The sequence below is a fragment of the Netta rufina genome (assembly GCF_964035555.1).
Source record: "Netta rufina genome assembly, chromosome: 9".
In the NCBI taxonomy this organism is placed as follows: domain Eukaryota; kingdom Metazoa; phylum Chordata; class Aves; order Anseriformes; family Anatidae; genus Netta; species Netta rufina.
The window spans coordinates 19,278,693-19,300,618 of NC_140132.1; the positions used below are offsets into that span (position 1 = coordinate 19,278,693).

Genomic DNA, 21,926 nt, shown 5'->3' on the forward strand with positions numbered 1-21,926 from the left:
CTTTATCTCTCATCTGGAAATAACATGGCATGAATAATAACTCCTGGATTAACAATTCTTGCAGTATAATCGTAGTACCTTCTAACATGTAGGAAATTTTAAAATCATTATCTATATATTTAGATTAATATATATACGTAAATATATATTACTATATGCTGGCGTTGACAAATTTACCCCAGCTTCCACCTGATGAAAAAAAAGCAAGCAAACAATAAAAAGAAAATAAACAATGACAACAAAACAAAAGCAAAAACAAACAATCAAACAAACAAAAGCTCTGTACAAGGAAGGAAGAAAGGAAAGAAAGAAAAAATCAGAAAACTTGCACACTAGCCTAGGAAAGGACAGTGCAACCAGACCAAGAGTGCAAGTTCAAGACTACTGAAAATTTGTTAGCCTAATACATGTCTGTCCAATAAACAGTAGACACCAAGGCTCTAAGTTTAAATAGGAATGGCTATTTTTCATCTATACATGAATTTTCTTCTAAATTGAGCAAAAAGGTAGCCACATATCTCTCTCCATAAAATTACACTTTACACTTCAAGTAAAACCATGATAACTCAAATCTGATCTTTCCATCTATGTAAGTGCAGTCAACTGCATTATGCAGTGGTATTTCACAGCAAAGTATGCCTAACATATATGGACAATGCCAAAGAAGTATTTTAAGCTCATCAGCTCTTAACTGAGGTTCTCAAAGTAACTTAAGGAATGTAGGCAAAAAAATAGCTCATTTTGTATTTCTATTTGTCACCAATATGTGGCTAAACTCTTAGACTGCTCTGAAAATCACAGTGAGTTGGATGCATATTCATTGGATGTAAGAAGACAACTGTCACTTTTACTACCTAAAAGATAAAATGCCCAAGTTTAAGTGAAAGAAAAAAGTTAACAGCTAGATTTTGGTGGTGCCATCACTGACAACTTTACCAACTCATGTTCTGCAGCCCCCCTCTTTTTACTGAATATAAACACTTCAAAAAGGCATATTCAGTTAGCTAAAATGAGGTCTGTGATGATACAAATGTTCAGGGATGAGAAATCTATTTTGCATTGCTCTGGTACTGGAACACGCTTGAGGTTGGATTGCTCTGGTCAGCCCATAAAGTTTTGTGTAGTTTAACAGTAAAACTTGTGAGCTCAGAGCCAAGAAATTATGCAATATAGCAAATGTGAGGCATGGGATGCTTCCTGTACTACTGAACATAGATACACTAGGCGGGACATTAATTCACAGTGAAGCAAACCCTTCAGCAGATCAGAATTTTAAGGTTTGAGGTGGGGAAGGCTGGATCCAAGACAACGCAGGTGGCACCTGCAGGACTTCACAGGCCTGTTGTGCCCATTACAAGGTGAGAATTTTGCATGCCCGGGCCATTACCCAATTGCTTTCTATTCTGGTGGTATCTTCAGTAAGCACAGAAAAACATTGCCATGCACTTGACATAGGTTTAGCTGCCTTCTTTTTGTCTTTGCATTTTGCAATATCGTCAGGCTGGAACAGGAGCATCCGGATGTTCTGCGTGGAGCACACGGGGTCACCTTTACCTTCCCTACGTGGCGCTCGGTGCAGGGCCTGGCCCCAGCACACCAGCAGCCTCCAGCGCTAATAGGAACATAAATTCGTCCCTTGCGTCCCTCCGGCTCGGGGCTGCTGAAGTTTCCCGGCGGCACGGGCGGGCAGCAGCCTTCAGCCCGGTTGCAGCCGCAGCAGCGGGGCGCAGCCTCCTGCCAGGCGAGGCAGCAAAACTCGGGAGGCTCCGTGCACCGGCTTTCCCCGTGCTCTGCCTCCAGCACGCTCCGATTTATTTGCATTTTTACCATCCCCACGCTCTTTTATTTTATTTCTTTAATTGCTGCAGCGGAAGCCGTCAGGCCCCGGCGGGGCCGCGTTTCCCCAGCCTCCCGGCGGCCCCGATGCTCGGGGGGGGGGGGGGGGGGGCTCCGCACGGCCCCGACTTGCGGCGCTCCCCCTGCGGCCGGGGGGGAGGCGGCGGCGGCGGGACGAGGCTGGGCTCCGCTGGGCTCCTCCCGGCTCCTCCCGACCCGACCCGGCCCCGCTCGGCTCCTCCCGGCCCGGCCCCGCTCCGCCCCGCGGCGCTCCCCGCCCGGCGGCCCCGCAGCCGCCGCCGCCTCGGGCCGCGCCGCCTCCCCCCAGCACCGGGCGCGGGGACAGCTCCGGGGCGGCTCCGCGTTAAAGGGCGGCGGAGCGGGGAGAGCCCGGCAGAGAGGCAGGAGGGAGAGGAGAAGAGAGGAGGGGAGGAGGCGGCCCGCAGCGCTGGGTGACGGAGAAGAGGGAAGGGAGCTTCCAGGACAAAGTGGAGCTTTGGCAAAAATAGCTCTTTCCAGGGTTAGGCTTTTTTTTTTTTTTTTTTTTTTTTTTCTTCCCCTTCTTCTTTCAGCCGAGCGCGCCCCGGGGGAAGTGCCCCCATCGCAGCGGACACCCGAGCTGTCGGCCTGAGGGGCACCTGAAGCAGAATGTACCAGGGACACATGCAGGTAAGAGGCTGCAAGCAGGCTGGAGAGCAGCAGCCCTCGGAACGGGCTCCCCCGAAACGGGCTCCCGGGAAGTTTCCGCGGGCTGAGCAGGGGAGATGGCACCTGGGCACCGTGCAACAAGTGAAGGGGTGCAGCACCAGCGGGGCACTCCGAGCCGGGGCTGGAGGGGCTAGCTCTGTGCAAGGGGGAGGACAGAAAAGGGGCTCTGTCAACTTTGTAACTAGGTGAAGTTTGGTGGGTATTTATCCGTTTATTGTGCCTGTTTGTTCAAACAGATTCAAGGGAGCATTCCAGGGCAAACAGTGTTATGGCATGCTTTAAGTGACACATGTCTCTTGCCATCTTCTTGATGCATCTCTTCCTGTATGTCAAGTGAAGGACAAACAATAAGGGAAAAGACATAGCACTTGCTTTGTAAAATCTGCAAAGATTTCATGTCACACTGAAGCCGTTGATTTGCACAATGTGTTGTACTTTAAGGTGATGGATTTCTATTCTGCCCTCCCAACATGGGATGAGAATTGATTTTGCTAAGCCCTGGAATGACTTTGTAGAATGAATTTCAAGCACATGTCCAAGTGACTTCAATGTTTCAGGTAGAAATCTTGCCTCCTGATCCTACTGAACCACATCACCACAGCAGAAAATGCCTTTCCCTGACAAAAACATACCCATGCCTTGGACGTGATGGCTTTAACCTTGACTCCCGCTCTCCTTCACGTGGCTCTTCCTTGGAAAGCCAAATCTATTTTGAAGGAGGGAATGCCAAAGTGGAGTAAAGGTTTACACGGATCTCCCAAATGCGTTTCTTTGCTTTGGGACCCACTCTGGCTTTGTGCTCATTGCCAGGAGTGATCAGATGCTTTTATCACGTACAGTGGCACCAGTCCGGCATGTGGCGTGTGTTAGTACTAAGGCTGTTTACAGGGAAACTGCAGTTCTAGCAAGTGTGAGCTGACCACTTCTCTTTGGTGAGATTCTGCAGAGCATTTAAAAATCTGCTGAATGGTCATCAGGGAAATTAAACTGAAATCAATGCCAAACACAGGATTGTGTACAAAATACGTGAGTTAAGTGAGGACTCTGATTCAGCAGTCTCTGCTTTCCAGAGCTGAATGATACCAGTTACTCTTTCATGTTTGTGTTATCTGATCTCAACAATGATAAATACTGTGTCATAATATTGCTTGTCAGAGAGAGCAAACAGGTTTTAACAAGAAATGGAATCAGTGGAAGGAGATACTACTATTACATGCTACTATTTATGATAAGATTAAAGGATGCAGTGTTTTATGGTAAAGAAAACAGTCCTGTAACTGATGTTAATTAATTGGATATTGGCAAATGTGTATTTATACCCTTAAGAAAGCAGAAGTTCTTTGCTATAGCTAATACATCGCAAGGTTTCAACAAGCACACACCACTTTTTAAAAGGCAATGTAATGGAATATTGAGGGTGCTGGCAACATTGTAAATTTTCTGAGTCATTAAAAGGCTGAAATCCAATTTGCAATAGAAAAACAGGTTAAAACATACAAATATATTATGACCGATGTCCTTTATTTTTTTTTCTTTCAAAATACGTTTGTTTATCTAGCTCAAATGTAATTAAATGCTATCCAAATTCACTTTAAAAGTTTGCTGAATTTAAATACTATTTGTATTCAGTACGCTCGCCTGCTAAAAATGAAAACCCACCTGAGTGCATCAGCCAAACTTGTTAATGTATTTCTGCCCTGACAGGAAGCATTAACAGTCTTCAGGCACCTAAATGAAGCCTAAAGCATTAGGAAAGGTTCTCATGTTTACTATATCCTTAATTAGAGTCTTTAAGTGAGTCAAAGACAATAAAGAGCTAATTATATCGCAATGAAATTATGCATGGTAACATTTATTAAGCCACGTTAGAACACAAACTACTGAAGCTACCACACGCATACAGCGTCAAACCACAGGCTAACAAAAGCACAGGCACATCCTAAGCATTACAGGTCTGTTCTTAACATCTCCCAGGACTTTTTGTAAGACTTCTTTGTACTAACTTAAGGGAAAAGTATTTGAAATTACCGGCCGATCTAAAATAAGGTAAACTATAAAACTATTCAAATCTGCGTGGATTAAGCTAGGCACCTGAGTCACTACCTGGACTCTGTTTTCAAAGACCCCGAGCACTCGCAGCTTTCGCTGCTTTCAGGTGAAATTGGTGTCTTGAGGCGGACCCTAACTGGGCACCCAGGCATCTAATTTATGCATCCAAATGAAAAATCTGCCAACATGTAATGCCTAATCCTACCGTTTTTAAGGCAGAAGTTCTTCTGAACTTAGAGGGATCAAATGGGGGATCTGGTTTAGAATGCCAGTCATGGTTTCCCGTATTGCCAATGCTCTGTTTTCAGAAGTAAAAGTAAAATCTGCAGAAATGATTCCTCAATCTAATTACTTTTAAAGATGTTTACAAAGCCAATGTTTTATTAATAACCTGCTGTAGCTCAGCTAATTCTTCAAAATCTTCTGAAAGGTGAGAACATTAGCAACTCTAACAATGTCATGAACATAATTACGCAAACAGAGAATTTACCTATCTCAAATAGGCATCAGGCATTATGAGCTTCAGTGGGGGAATTTCGAAGCTCAATGAATTCTGCAGAGTGCATGAAATACACTTTGTATTTATGCACCACTGAAGTCACCTGAAGTGAAGGCACTTAAAGTTCTTTACTGCATCAGACCATAATATGTGTATTTCTTATAAATTTTTAGCTTACAGTACTTTTTTTTTTTTTTTTTTTCCTGAATCCCAGAAAATGTCTTGGTTTATTCCAAACACCTAGGTTTAGATTTCCCTCTTACTGCTTTATAAACAAAACTTCACAACACAAAAATACTGGAGAGGTCCTAAGCAAAAATCCCAAAGACAGAATAAAACGTAAAAGGAAGGCATGTTGCAGGTTCAGCCACAGCCTTTATATTGCCAGGTATACTTGTGTGCTGCATGCCTTCACATAAACTACTAGGAGGAAAACAAAGTGGCTTTCCCCAGAGCCAGCACCACAAACAGGAACAGGATGCAGAGCAGCACAGCACCACAGGAGCTCTTTCAGAGCTATTTCACTATCACAGCAATCATAAGCGTTCGGTTTCACCGTACTATTTACCAACCTGTTCGGTTTACATGTCTGAAGCCTGAGCCTTTACGGCGGAGCTATTACATGAGAAAGAAAACTTGAGATGAGTGGTGCTGGCCGCTCACCTCTGAGCACAACCATCAGTTACGTCAGCAGCCCTACTTAGAGCAGCAAGCGCTGCCAGCACCAGGCCTGAGGGCTGCAGGAGCACACCCAGGGCACACGTCAGGTCCCAGGCAGTTCTAGGGGCTCTGTGTCTGTTTTGGGATTACACAGGTATGGCAAAGAGTCTCAACGCTATTCTGTCCACGTGAAGGAGAGGTGTTTCTCTCTCAGGACAGCGTGTGCTGTTTCCCATCGTCCTCAAGGAAACAGTAGCAGGCCAGATGGAAGCAGAACATGAGCTGAGTTCATCCCACAGTTACTGTTCTAAAACGTCTATCATTTTAACAACCAACAATAAGCCATTTTAAAGTTTTCACAGTATATCATGGACCCGGTATCGGTCCCTCCCCTTGATTTTCATGACAGTTCTGTAAATGGGCAGAGGGTAAATGACAATCACAGAAAGGGCAGCAGCATTCTGCTTCCGAGGGCATTCAGAATAAATGCTTTCAAAACTCTGCCGTGATGCTGTATATAGCCAGCTTTCTCCAACACAAATGCTTGAACAGAAGAGGTGCTTTGCCAAATGCTGGCATGAGATTTTATGTGTGGCAGTGTTATGTTTGGAAACGGCTTAATTTACACAAAGGAGAAATTTTGACCACACATGGCTACACGAGTTCCTTTGGCACTTTGTCACACAAACTGGCTTATTAGTCATGATGCCTTGGCCAAGTTCCAAATCAGATAGCTGCTCCTAAACTTTTAATTGAACAGCCGATCAACTTCATGCCCTTAAGTGTTGTGTTGTGTGCTGTCCTGATATTTAACATTCTACCATTGGCATTTCACATTTAGATGACATGATCCATATCAATCCACATTTCAGTAAGATCTTCAAGCCCAAACATATATGGCTGCAGTGAGTCTACAGAAAGCATAGCTATGTACACATGGAAATTCTTGCAAGATCAAACCTCAAGGGCTTTACATGTTTTACTGGGCCTGAAAAGTGTTGCTAAATATTTTAGAAGTTATAAAAAATATTTTTGCACTGATTTCCCAACACTTAAGGCTTGACTGGGAGTAGTGAAGCAGAATTGTCGCAGGATTATCTGCTGATGTAAGTCCCATCTTTGCTTATTTAGTAACCTAATAAAAATACTCTAGTAGTGTTGGTTACACTGCTACTGAAAATAAATAAAACCCAAGCTATTCATCAATTATGATTACAAAAATGGAATCGCTCAGCTATGCATTTTGTACATGAATAAAGCAGCCCATAAAAAATATAGGCAACATAAAATTGAATTCAATGCTAAATTGAATCTTTGTTCAGCTGTTAAGATCAACAGAAACTTAATAACTTTAAACTACAAAATTCTAAAAATCTGGACACATTGCTGGAATGCAAACTGACCCCCCGTGATGTTGATGAATCATAACTCCCAGCCTTACTGAAATTCCATTATGATAAACAGATAATTTTTCATTATTACAAGCCATTTCTAAAAGTACTCACAATGCCAGGGCAGTGTTTATGGTGGTATGTTTTCCATTTTGTTTTGATATTGTTCAATTATTCACTAGCAGCTTTTCGAGTTTTGAAGAGCAGATTATGAACTGCTTATAAATGAAATAAGCTAAAAATAATGAGCTAGTTTTCATTGAATGGAGTTTGTTCAAAAAAAAGAAAGGTGATAAACTGTTTTTGGCTAAGAGACATGCTGAAACTATTCAAATTGTGCGCAATGCCGGTATAGATAAGCGCTCCATGAAGGCAGTCATACAAGAATCTTGCAGAAAATCTTGCAAAAGGCTCAGGAACTCTTGGCACCCAATGCATTTTTGCTCACGTAAATTATGAGGAATTCTTTTTACCTAAACAGGGAGATAGCACTCTGTTCTGGAATTAAATCCATTCAAAATGAGGAAAACCAACAGTCCCAAGCAATGTCACTTAGAATCATAGAATATCCCAAGTTGGGAGGCACCCACAAGGTTCATCGAGTCCAACTCCTGGCTCCACACAGGACCACCACAAAATCAGACCCTTTATCTGAGAGTGTTGTCCAAACAATTCTTGAACTCTGGCAGACTCAGTGCCGTGACCACTGCCCCAGGGAGCCTGTCCCAGTGCCTGACCACCCTCTTGGTGAAGAATCTTATCCTAACACCCAGCCTGAGCCTCCCCTGTCACAGCTCCATGCTGTTCTCTCGGGTTCTGTTTATTTATGTAAATGTTAGTCTATTTCCAATATATAACCTTCACAAAAGAGGCACTGTTTACTTAAGAAATCATGATGTATTTTTTTAAATTACCACTGCTGCCATAATTTATGATAGCACAATGCAGAGGCTAGGTTTTTAAACTAGACATCCAGAACCCCAGCTTTTACCTCTAGTTTCATCATATAGATTTGGCAAGCTCAGTCACCTTTCCATGCATCCATTGTGCCTCACCTACATGTATGCTGTCCACTCTGACTACTTAGCATAGGTTAGTACGTTAAACTTGAATAGTGGTTACTTTTTTTTTTAGTACTGATTTCAAACATCCTAAAATGCACCTTTTCAACTACCAAAGGCAAGGTCTGATAATCAATTGCTAAACACTTCAGCTGTGTGAAGACTTACAATGATTCTTCTGGAACAGTTCGGGCAAAATTACTCACATGCTAATTTTTTAGGATAAAGCTTTAAGCTTTTATAACTTAAACCCCAGTCCATTAATGCAGTTTTAACTTTATATGCACAGATATTGTTCTGATGTACGTTGGTATCAACACTCCATAAATCAACGCTGACTGCTGTTATGCAACTGAGAGTCAGCCTGTCCAAGGTCTGCGTTAGCATGTGTGTGGATAAATATATTTGCTTTGCATACACTATTTTAGCAAGAGTCTATTTTGATTACTTAGCCTCATACTTGTTTGAAAGCATAAGCTTACACATGTTTGAAAACTAATTAATTTAACGGGGCCCACTCTTAATAGAGCAGAGAGAGGAAAAAGAATGAAAAGGCATACCAAGTCTTAGTCAAGCGTGTAGATGAAACTGCTATGCAAAGGAAGGAGGCCGAAAAGTTGGAAAGAAAGGTCACAAACTAGATCAGTATGAAATACCCAAACAGGACAAGGTGCATGAAAGCATAGGATAAATAAGCTATACAGAAATATAGAGTTTTCTTTAGGAAATACAGACTCATAAACATTCACAATCAGAAAATAGTTCGTAATTTATAAAAAAAAATATTAATAATAATCCTGTTTTTAAACAAGCTGAAACTGCAGAAACTTTAAAAAAGGGTTTTGATGTCTAAAACAGGTCTGTTTAAAACCATCCAATTTAATTAGCTACCTCTTCTGCAATAGTTAGAAATGAAAATGGTAAAAACATCAGAATATTACTTAGAATGAATGAGACAGGCTTGTTTTTCTTACATACCCAGAACAAGAAGTATCAACTAGTTGTTTGTATTGCAGAAGGTAAATTTGCACAGTCTGTTTCAGAAATAGTCAATATCACAAAAACATCCACCTTCCAAATCAGGTGTCATAACACGTCAAGGAGGAGATGACTCTCTGTAGTTATGCATTTTCATCATTGCCCAATAACATTACTAATAAAACACCTAAGGATCACAAAGTCTATATTCAGCAAATTCTTCTACCAGCCTACAATTATTATGAGCAGTGTAATATTCTGTTCCTTTCTTCTCAGGCTTTTGAAGTTCTGAGTCATTGGTACACGAGTTTCACTTCCATTGGTTTATTTGTGAATAAGTTAATTAAGTTAAAGTCTAAAACATTAAGATTTGAAACATATTGTACTGAATGGAAAAAAAAAGCATGTCTCATCAGATCATCTAGCTCCATCAACAGAGAACACAAACCAAAGTTTAAACTTAGCCCCTGAATTTGACTTTTTCCAAGGGTGGCACAGTTAGTCATCATGTCTTGGTACTACCGCACTTCCTCCCAGACAGTTTTGATTAGACTTCACTCAGGCTGGCATAATTGGTGTAAGCCCTGGGTTTCCTTCTTCTGCCTCTCCACAGCCTATCAAGGCAGTCAGATAGATATGCCAGTATTTTTCTTCTCTCATTTCATCCAATTTGCTCATTTTCTCCTCCCTACCCAGGTTCAAAGGCTTTCTCAATTTTTTTTGCCTGTTGCCACCGTAATTTCATATCAATCCCTTAAAAGTGCTCTTGTCTTAATAAGGATATTGAATATTATACAAGTTACATGAATACAAATATCTTTGGACAGCATTTTTCAATCAGCATACAAAATAATAGCAATGCGTTTAGAATCTGTCAGTGTAATAACAAAAGCATATGTGATAAAGAAAGCACTGTGCACTGAATTCAGACAAACAATCTTTCTTGATTACATTAAGACTTTGTCTTCTGTTATAAGAGACATAAAAGAAATTCAGATACACTCAGCCACTGCCATTTAGAAACAACAGCTTGAGAATGTTTTTTGGCGTGCATTTATTTTAGGATCAGTCACATTATTTCCTTGTATTTTTACCTTAGATTGATAATTTGGCTTTATAGGCTAGTTTATAAAAGCAGAAAGAAAATTTTAAAATTTCCCTTACCACTCACGTTATTATCGAGCTCAAGAAGTAAAATGCATGGTGTGACCAACATTTGAGCCCCCTGTATCTTTATTTACATAAGTAAAAGTAAGAGGAAATTATACTGATGTAAATAAGAAAATAATTGGCTCCCAAGCCCTTTTCACATTAATCCCTGTCTTCCTAATGTCACCAGTCAGGTCCCAAAGTTACAGCATCAACTAGAGATTATAGCATGTCCTGTACAGGGACAGAAAAGCTGTTACTAATTGCAATTTCTAATCCAACATTTTCTAACTGGTACTTGTTTTGAGATAAAGGAACTCTTGCTGTTCTTTTAAAGTCAATTGAGAGGTAATGTTTGCCTGTTTAAGCCTTCCCTGGACTGTAAGAGAGCTGTTTCTCAAGTAGTAACGTTGAATTTACTGAAGTAATTAGGTTCACTGAATTCACTAAGGTCAAGTTTCCTAACCTAAGTACAGGAATAAGCAAAGTTATAATAAATATAAGTGTTTTGAGTATTTGTGTTAGTTAAAATTGATAGAAAACATCACATTTTAATGTGACGATAATCTGCCAGAGCTCTGTAAAATCCAGGGGAGGATTCCCTAATAAGAAGTTCTGAAAAAAAGCCAGCACTTGTTATTTTACACAAAAGAACAGATTATTATTATTTATGAAAGGTAGGAGGATGGTCTCGGTCTTCACTGAGGTGTTGGACACTATTGTCATACATATGATTAATGAAATAGTAAAGCGTAGCTCAACATGTATCTCATCAAAATGACAAGTTATTTCTGCTGTCATTCACTGAGGTTTTGCAGGGAAGATAATTTTCCAGTTAAAGGGTTCAGATGTAGATGAGGTATTTTATCTTTTTCTATCTGCTACCCAACACTCCTTCCAAGAACCAGGATGATTTTAAGAAGACTTTGAGAAAGAAATACAAGGAATAGTGACCAGCACTAATAACTTTAAAAAGAAACAAGCCAAAACAACCTTGTCAAAGTAAGAATGGCATTAGGTTTGGTTAGAGTATTGGTAAAGAAAATAAAGCAGGAAAATTATGATTCACAACAGAAAAAAAGGCAAAAGAATGGAAATTAGGAAGTGCCATTATTGTTCTGAACAGTTGAAAACATTGCTAATATTACCACTGTACTTAATCCAGGTAACGTACACAGTGTGGTGGGAACTATAAAATGAAAAGGGATGCATAAACTCGCCTGACCCTCTGCAACTACCACAACCAAGGAGTCCGAATCATTAGAAAAATAGCTGGATACTACAGAGAAATAGTGAAAGAACAGTCCTCCCTACAGCACTCAAAATAAAAGACACGCTGCTCAGAAAATACAGCAAGTCTAAGGTGTTACTTGTATTATGAACCTGGATCCCAAGAAAGCATGGGGAAAAAAAATCAATATTTAAAATGTTAAGAATAAGTATAGAACACACAAGGAACGGAGAGAAAGTGCTCCTCCAAGACAAAAATAAGAAGTACAAGCTGCCTAAAGTAAAGCTTAGTTAGACCTCATTGAAACTTTATTAAAAACAACTGTAGAAAGTTTTTCAGTTATATGATTAAGAACAACAACACCAACAAACAAACAGTACTCAAAACTGGCATCCATATAACCTAATTAATGGCCCAACACCAAAAAGATTATGAGGGTATGGTTCCTGCAGTTATTAGCAGCATGTGAAGCAAGAGCTCAAGCAGAAGTACACAATATAAACTCTGACCCAAACTGCTGATGGAACTGGTATATGGAACCGAACACTTGGTAGCAAATATTTAACAGTGTAGTTATGAATCCAGATATGGTGCCATATGACAGGGCAATAGAAAATGTGTCAAGATTTAAAATAGGGTAATAAAAATAATAATCACGGAATCACAGAATCAGGCAACTAACGGCCCAGATACCCAAATGGCTGTCCGTAATCTGCAAGGTTTTAGGTATAGACTTTAAGGGAGAAGAAGATTAAACAAACATACACAGAAAAATGGAAAAGATGCTATTTGAATTTACCAACAGAAGATAATGCCAAACCAACGTAACATTTTGTTGTCATAACGGGCTTTTTGAGCAAAGGAAATGTAACTGACTTTGATTTCTATGGTCTTTGGTAAGCATTTGCTATAGTGCCTCAAAAGACATTATTAGTGAAGATGGAGGAAGTGAGGAATAATAGCAAAATCACAGAGAGGGCAGGAAACTTGTTCACAAGAACCAGAAAAATACAGCATTAAAGGAAGGACAGTTTCTCAAAGAAAGTTTATTGATGAAGGTCTTTATGGATGAGTTCTAGAAGTGATGTCTGATGTTTTCATCCATAAACCTACTGATGAAACATCAGTATTGGGAATCATCATCAGTACCGGTGAATATTAGGTCACTACACAGAGGGAACTATGTGAACTTCAAGTGGAAACAATACAAATACGAAGATATTTAACAGCACAATATGCAGCTAATCATCAGTAACAAAAATAAAATAAAAATAAAAATCTACCCTAAGCTGTAAAATATAATTTAGAAATTATTAAGATAGACTTGCATATACAAGATGGCCATAAGCCATTAATATACCCATAAAAACACGAGTGAAGTTTTAGTTTTAAAAAAGTTGTTTTTTTTTCCAGAAGAGTCAGAAAAATCTCAATGCCAGTTTACAATGTCACTAGCAAATTTTCAGCTGAGTGTCTTGTAAAGCTCTGGCCAAGAAGGAAACAGGTCCAAAGAAGGACGGATGATCAAGAAGAAGGGAAAGTCTTACGAGAAGAGACCAAAAGATTTTGGCTTATTTTGTTGAGTGAAATGATGGCTCAGCAGGAGCATAATCACAGCATGTAAATGCATCAGGAAGATAAACACCAGATACGGAGAACCTAAATTAGCTAAGGACAAAACTGGCACACGAACAAATCGATATTAACCGTCTGTGAATAAATTCAGGTTAGAAATTAGAAAGTTTCTGATCATTAGACCAATCAAGATTTCCAATAGCCTTCCAACTGGAATAGAGGAGGCAAAAAAAATACTAATTACTTTAAAGATGAAACAATCAATTTCTGAAAGACTTTTTATGACATGCTGCCTATGACAGCAGAAGACAAACTCTATAACCTAACAATATCCTCCTTGTCTTCTGAAATTTCTCCAACTTCAGCAGAAATGGACCTTGACTCATGCAGAGAAAAACCAAAATCTTCAACTGCAAGAAGCCAAAAGTCTTCCCATTGTGGATGAGGAGGACTTGATTGTTTTCACTGATCCTGTAACCTCCTACTGACAGAACAACACAGGAGCTGACAAATTAGTCTCACTTCTCCTATTGCCCTACTCCAAAATGTCACAGACCTGAGCTCTACGCTTGGAACACTCTCTCCTAGTTTCCTGACTGAGTCTCCCACTTAGCTGAACTGATAGTTTTGCTGTGTGTAAAATCTTAATAATCAGAGGAAGTGTGTTTCCTTCCCCCATACAGCTAAACTCAATGGTTTGTACTAGAAACACCGAAGCTTTTCCACATTTTATATTCATGTTCCAGCAAGCAGGCACTGAGGGTTTGAAATCACCAGCTGTGTTAACATGGTGTAACAGTAAGTTTAAATCTATTTTAATAACAGCCAAAGTGTGTATGCATGAGGATATAACTATAATCCATCAGGATCAGTAGAGGTATTTCTGGCTTCCTTTTCTCTCCTGAGCTCCAAAACCAAATGTGATGGTCACTATTTAGAGCATAACACCCTTAAAGAAGAGAACAAAGTACTTGGCTTTGCAGTCCTTCTCAGGAAAGTCTACTGAGCTCACTTTGAGCTGTTCTCTTTGAACTGATCGTAAAACCATGTTTTAAAGTCAGTTCCATGTCCTTTCTGATAGATTGAGTAAAAAGAAAAAAAAAAAGAGAAAGAAAAAAAAAAAAAAAAAAAAAACAAAACATTTCTAGGTTAATTCAGATTCATAAAATTACTTCAGAATCTAATCGTGGGGGTTCCTGTCACCCTTCAGATCACAGTGGCTGTGATTTGCATCCCTCCATCTATCTGGCAGATGGATGTCCGTGAACGCTCTCCATCACAACTTGAGAACAGCCTTGCAGCTCTCGGTTGCTAGCAGTTGCTGTGCTGCAGCTTACTGAGCATCACTCTGCTTCTCACATTTCAGAATTTCCGGAGTCATGCCAGCAAAAAGTTTCCAAATATGTGAGATTACTGGATAATGGCTAGATATGCAATAGAAATGCAAAAGCATATTGCTAAATTTACTCAGCAAAGAAATAGGATGGTTATTTCATGAGTTAACTACTTTTTCCTGCCAGTGAACGTTAAATGAACTCTTATTTCCAAATTACTTTTAGTAGTATTTGTTATAACACTGGACCAGGTGCTGATAAACTAAATAAGTAAACCTCATATGCGTTGGTGGAAAAACAATTTTATAGTTGTCAAAGAGTAACAAAATTTCACTGTCCTTTTTCTCAGATAGTCACAGACAAATATCAGAAATAAAGTTTCAGATAAAATTTCCAAGCTACTGACTCAGCCTCATTAATCATCGCAGAAACAACTGTACATGCTGATTGCTGCATGTATATTGTGTGTATTTGTTAAGCTACAAACATGCAAACTTTATGTGACGGTACTAATGAAACTATTTACTATTACAATGACAACTATTCCTCTTTGCACACAAACTAGCTCAACTCCAGTCCCATGTAAGCATCATTTGCAGAATTAGGGAACAGAAGTGTTGCTATTGAAGTGGCCAACCAGACGCAGACCAGAAAGACTAAATACACAAAGTTTATCACATGGCTGAAATGCATGCCCATGGTGTGCCCAGTGAACAATTACCATTAGCTGAAGATCTGTAAATATGGGAATAGTCCATTTTTCTACTGACTTTTGCAAAGTTCTATTCAGAAGGAAATAAGGTGGCTTACACTAATACATGTCTAAACAATAAATTGTTTTCCAACTAGCGATCTCATCTGAGTTGAATGCCTTTTGATATATTGCTGCCAACAGGTGTTCTCTGATGTCCAGTCTTGCTTGCTAGATCATCGTTTCTAAAAATTAAAATCCTAGTTAGGATTTCAGCAGATAGGAAAGCATCGCTTTGCCTGCATAATCTTTGGACAGTGGTCAGCAGGGAGTGCAAAAGAAACACGTACCCTCAGCTACAGGTGGAGAATTAGCACGGCTGCTTTTTCACTGTGATATAGCAGACAGTTGTTTTTTTTTTTTTTGAAGCCAGTGAGATGATGGCTGGACCGTTCTCACTTCAACCAAGAATTACAGAATTACAGACGTACCTATCAAAGACCTGCTAATACCTTGCAGAATACTCTGATAAATTTGCTATTCAGAGACAATTATGCTTTTGTATTTTTTCATTTTTTTTGTTTTGGTTTGTTTTGGTTTTTTTTTGTTTGTTTGTTTGTTTTTGGTGGTTTGTTTGTTTGTTTTGGTTTTTTTGTTTGTTTGTTTGTTTGTTTTTGTTTTAATATATGTAGTAGGACTTCTTGACAGGCAATAGGATCACTCCTTAAGAGTTCATCTACACTTGTCTTTTTTTTTTTTCCTCAGGTAATAAAATCCATTCCATAAAAGACAAAATAAATATATTATAGGCATACACAGAATAAAATCTGCTTATACTTACAGATTCCCACTAAATAATAGGAAAAATAGCCATGTAAGATATCTGGTTACCATTTGTTTCGCTCCAGTTTCAGTTTGGGACATTAGAATTTGTGTTTATGGGCAATAAAATAATTTCTGAAATTTGAGAAGCATAATTTCAAACCAGGAAATTTGTCACAGACTTCTGTCTTCCATCACTTTCTTATTACTGGTACAGGATCACGGCACCATGCACTAATACTACCAGATTTCTTTAAAAAATGCTATTCTGCCCTGTCCACTGAAATCCCGATTCCAGTAAAATCAATGAAAATGATACCATTTACTCCAGTGCAATCAGGATTTTATTTAGAATTTTTCACAGTAGGAAAAATTGTTTTGTCTCAAAGTAGTTTTAAAAAGGATATCTTCATTTCGTGAATGCTGAGAAATAACATACCTAAGTAGGCTAAATTCCACTTTGGGGATTTATACTTGTTTACACTCCATCGGTAAGTGGTACATTATGTACTTTCTGCATAAATAGATGAAGGATTAAAATACCTATTTTAAAATCTGAAGGGTTTTAAATATGATCTACTCTATGAAAGAGGCAGGTTCCATTACTTTTAGGTCATTTTCCCCCAGTAGGTTACATGAGAAAAGCACTCCACCTCTGTTAAGCAGTCTTTTGTGAAACTGTCGTTTACTGATTGGATTTTAAAAAGACAACCTTTGACTCTGATTTGGGGAAAAAACAGAGAAGTTTCAAGACTTCGCATAATCAGCTGGGTGTGGGAACCACACACAGGGCCTGCCCTGCCTGACAGCTCAGTCTGGGGGAAAGGTACCAGGTAGGACCCTTACAGCAGCTCAAGTTGGCTTTGCTAGCAAAGCTGAAGTTCTCCCAAGTCCGCACGTGCCAGGTCTTGAGTCCTTCACTGGAGTTTCTCTGGATCTTGTTGGTTACAAACCATTAACATTGGGACCAACTCCAAGTGCATTGTGTTTTGTTTTGGTTTTAGTTTTAATGCAAGTGCTGTCCTGTAACTTTCTGGATCCATGGGCATAAAGCAGTAACCTCCCGTGGTTACAGCACTGCTCCAGAGGGACTGGTTAAGTTCTTGCTTTGCCATTGCCACAGATTTTCTTTACGAGCTTGGATGAGGCACTTACAGTCTTTGTGCCTCTGTTCTCCATCAGTAAGACAGGAATAAAAACACTTCTGTCCTCTAGATGTATTAAAAGATATAGAAGAAAAGATAATAAAATAATTCCTATAAGCAGGATAACACCATGAGCCCAGCCTTGATTTGCACTGCTCGGTTTGCTGCACAGGGGCATGCTAGCCACTGATTCAGTCTTCAGGAGTAAGCCAACATTGCTTATAAAGTGTTCCCAGTTTTGATTACGCTTTTTTTTATTTAAACTGTGTGAGCTGTAGGCTCCTGCTTGTCAAATCCCTGACCAGCTCTCAAAAGGAAGATCATCAACCTCTCAAAGAAAGCGTAAAAGGAAAAATAGTTGGATCTCAGTTCCCTTGCTTAGAATTCTTGTTTAGGAGGAGGAGGGAGCCCTATTTCCCCCATACAGCACGCTGCTTTTAGAGCTATTACCTTAATGATCATGCCAAAAATTGTCTGCAGTGAATCTTAGAAATGAAAAATAGAATAAAATCAGATAGAGATCTTAAGATGAATGGAACGGATCAGTGCCAGTTGCTGAACTATACTCCCCGAGACCCTTTTAGTTCAAGGGATGGCAGATGTAATTAGAAGAGAACCTGATGCAAGGTATTAGAAATAGCAGCTAAACAGCATATACCATGGATCAATATTGAGAAGCTATTTAGCAATAAAAGAAAAATTTCATTTTCACCAAATGCTGAAATACAAAACATGCTGAAAACATCCAGAAACCATTAAGCCCAATCATTTTAAGAGAAAGCTGCATAGTTTTATTGTTTTTATTTTATTTTATTTAGTAAGAAAGAAAGAACAGAGGGCACTGCTGCTGGCTAGGTATTTGTTAATTTTTCATGTGAATTTATTGCATATGTAAGTGATTGAATTAGTAGCACTGACAGGAACCCAGGCACGGTAAAAGCTTCCTGATACTGACACAGCACTGCTCAAGCCGTACAGTCCTGACCATTAGCAATACCGCTGTGGAAGCCCTGAGCCTTTCTCTCGAGCAGAGGCTGCAGAGCACACTGGACTGGACAGAGCAAGGTATTGTTTCTGCGATGCGAATTCGCAGACATCCATAACAGAGGCTAGCATGAGACCACTACACTTTTTTAGATCAATGACCTCATCTGGACTCTGATGCCAGGCTCCAGGGAAGAAAGGCCAGTGCAAGCTAATAACATGCTACCAAAATATTGCAAGGTAAGTTTTGGGGGGGAAATGTTAAAAGGGTTTTGTATTTTGCGATAAAGAGACTAAATGCAAATGGTCAGCTGCATAAAAGATACAAGGGAGAGAAATTGGACAGATTTCCCACCTTTGAGAAAAGCAGGGCATTTCCAGACACTCAGAGTCTGGAAATCCTGGAGCGAAATCCTAATCTTCCAGTACATCACCGAGAGATAAATTCCTTCAGAACAGTGTGGCTTTAAGAGCAAACTAGGGAGATGTAAATTGCATGTCTACTAATTTAAGCATGCAAGTCTACTGCCAAATATTGCCATCTAAAAGGAATATAGGTATCATGGCTGCTATGAAGCCCCTGGGGAGGCTCGTAACCTTTGGGAGCCCTTCCCTCCCTCCCTGCAATGTATTAACCTTTTGGCCACGTCACCGCGTGGATCTACGTAAAGAAATCGTACACACAGACACTCATAGCTGGGGAGTGGTAGAAACAAAACTATGCAAAACACAGGATGCATGATGTTGTGTAGATTCAGTATGAAATCTTACATCCAAGAATAGACACAAATATTTTAAAAATAAATTTCAGATACATTATGAATGTGTGGAGGGGCAGCCATAGCGAAACTTTTCACTGCTGTCTTATAAACTTTATTCCTGTAGGGTCAGATTGTGACAACTAATAAGAATGAAATATGACATTTTTCTAAGAGTAATACTGCTGGCTTTAATGGTGCTACTAATGGAGTAAGATTTTCCTTGGAGTAAGGGTGCCATAAAGCAGCCCTCAGCCACCGCTTCCTGTTTACTTCTTGCGGTTTATTCTCTAGAGGAAATGTATTTCTTTCACTTGAAACTTCTGCTTGTTACCCAAAAATACATTGCTTATTATTTTTCTTTTTCACACCATTCATCCACATGGAAAGCATTTTTTTTCTAAGTTAATCATTTCACATGTAGAGGAGAAAAAGAACTATTGTTTTCTGATTAACGGAGGGGTAGAGCTTCTCTTAACATGCTCTTTCTCAGTAGGTCCAGACGGTCTCTTCTTAAATTTAATTTAGATATCATTTATAACTCATTTGAACAATTTTAGTCACTTAGTAAAGTTACTTCAATATTTTCCTTTTTATTGAAAGTTATTGCATTGCTGCAAGCAAGGTATTTGGTCTGATGAATTTCTACATGGTTCATCCCAAAGGAGAGACTACAAAACACAAAAGACCCCCAGATTAAATTGCGATCCAATTTAACAACAGCTGTAAGGGAAATGAGGAATAGTTACTCTAGAAACTCAATGTCATAGTAACATGAAAAATGAAGTTGATCATCCAGAAATTTTAACTAGTTTAAGCTTTCTCCAAAAGACAAATATTACCCTAGTAATTACAAACAAAAGTAGGTAGAAGCTCCCATTAAATGACAAGACTGAACCAATGACAAGATTCATGAGCTGGAATTAAGATATAAGTTATATATAAAAATATACACCAAGGTGCACAATTAGAGGTAAAACTAACAAATGTTTTTGACAATTGAAATTACAAGAAAATGGGTTCTAATCCATGGGCAGATTTTAAGGCTAGAAGGATCCATTTATTGTCATCTCCTATGAACTGTAACACAAGACAGGCTGATAAACTTCACACACTTACTCAATCTGAGAGATCATAGTTTGAATTGAGAACATATATTCTGGAAAAGCATCTAGCTTAACATTAAAGACTAAAGTGATGGGAAATTGCTCAAGTTATTCCATTACTAATTCTTCAAAGTATTCCTAGGGAGTATTAGCAACATGTTATAACAGTTCTTTCATACACATACAGAATACATTAGAACTTATTTTACAAGAATAAAGAAGGCTTTAGTTTGTTTGTTTTTTGTTTGTTTGTTTTTAGTATTCTCAGAAAAGATGAATTATAATGAAAATGTTTTAAATTGTATTTATAGGCATGGATAGCACACCTAACTCAGTCAGGAGCAGTGTAAAGATGGACATGAAAGAATGAGTTAAAAGTCTCTGTCTTCTCATTGCCAACACAGCATTTCAGTTCACTTACAATGGACAAAAGTGGCAGTTGGAGGAGCTGGAGGAAGAACCCTCCAGGCAGCAGCGTGCTCTTGCTATATAAGGCACAAAATCATCTTACAGTGTAAAAGTTTCCATTGCCTTTGGAGGGACCGGGACTTCACCTCTAGTCTTGGGGAAGGAAATTATGATAAACTATCATAAAAAGGCTGGGTCAAGCAAAAGGAAGGCTGCTTTGTAGAGCAAACTTAAAATTTATTTGTGTATATATGTCAGGAATGTGTTTTCTTGTATATTATGGTAAGCAAAATAGTGTACCTACTCTTAGGCAGTTTAATCATACATCTATTTTAGAATGTTCTTGGAAGTTCAGTAAGAGAACTTTTTACAGTCCAGTTAACAAAATAGGGAGTGACAGTCTCTAAACCTGAAATCTGAAATCACTTCCTACTAAGAATAATCTAGACAAGACTACAAATAAAGAACTCCTCTTTTCCTTATACACAGAAAGGAAACAAAGTTATTCACCAGTTGTGGGGAAAAAAAAAAAAAAAAAAAAAAAAGGGTTTGTATTCACACAGAATGATTAAAGGATAAAAAAGACAAAGGTGTCTGAACTTATCAGTAAAAGAAATAGGTTCACATATGTTCTGATTTTGGTAAGAATGATCAATATTTAAAGACATTAAACAGACTACAGTTGGAGACAATCCTCTTACAGAGAGTATGTGAGGAGTCAAGACCAGAGTAAAGCTGAAAGTAGGCATTGCATTGATTCTGGTAAATCAATATTACAAAAAACACAAGTTAGAAGAACAACTACGTTGATTTGACTAACAATCTCTTATTTCCCTGTAACTTATTTTTTCTGATAACCAAAGCAATACTGCCAGCAGTTACAACATTAAGTCTATTCCATTCTTTTCAATTATTTTCACTGGACGCAATTCTGTCCTGTTCATTCCATGAAGGTATTAATTATATTAATTCATTTCTCCCAATCTTTTTAGGTGTATGGTAGTAATTTCCATGTAACTGATACCAAAATAGAGTGCACTGATTTGGAAATGTATTGTGTACAAGGAGGTTAGAAATGCAGTGACCTTATCTGCAAAATACTTTACTAAGTGTTTGAACATTTACCTGAACTACTCAGTCAGGAGACACTAAATTACAGCAGCTATATATTTTGGAATTGATGACATCTTACTTTTTTTTTTTTTTTTAATTACAGAAACTATTCATTATTAACTCAAACCACAATACATCTACCATATATATATTTACTGCTGGATTAAGATTGAAGGGATGTTGTTGCTATTTCCTCATGACAAGTAGAAGGCAACAAATCCCTCTATAGGGACTAAGTAGCTAAATCAACTTGTTTACAAAGCAAAGCCTACTTAGTTTATTTAGAACAGTCTCAGCAGACCCAAGGTAGTGCAATGAGAATCTCTACCTGGATCCTGGATGCTGTCAGATTTACTTCACTAAGACAGCTCCTTACCTTGAGTTCCTAACATTTTGACCAATTATTTTTTCTCTCCTAAGTATTTAAT

General features: G+C 38.9%; 1 protein-coding gene across 2 annotated transcripts in view; it reads left to right on the forward strand.

The window, feature by feature from the left end:
• Positions 1-2,484: 2,484 nt before the first annotated feature.
• Positions 2,485-21,926, forward strand: part of PEX5L (peroxisomal biogenesis factor 5 like) — a gene marked incomplete at both ends in the record, with an annotated part of 100,508 nt that continues 81,066 nt past the window's right edge. For both annotated transcript variants that reach the window (XM_084292401.1, XM_084292402.1), the window contains one exon: positions 2,485-2,505. In XM_084292401.1, the coding sequence (XP_084148527.1) occupies positions 2,485-2,505 (21 nt within the window). The remainder of the gene's footprint in view (positions 2,506-21,926) is intronic.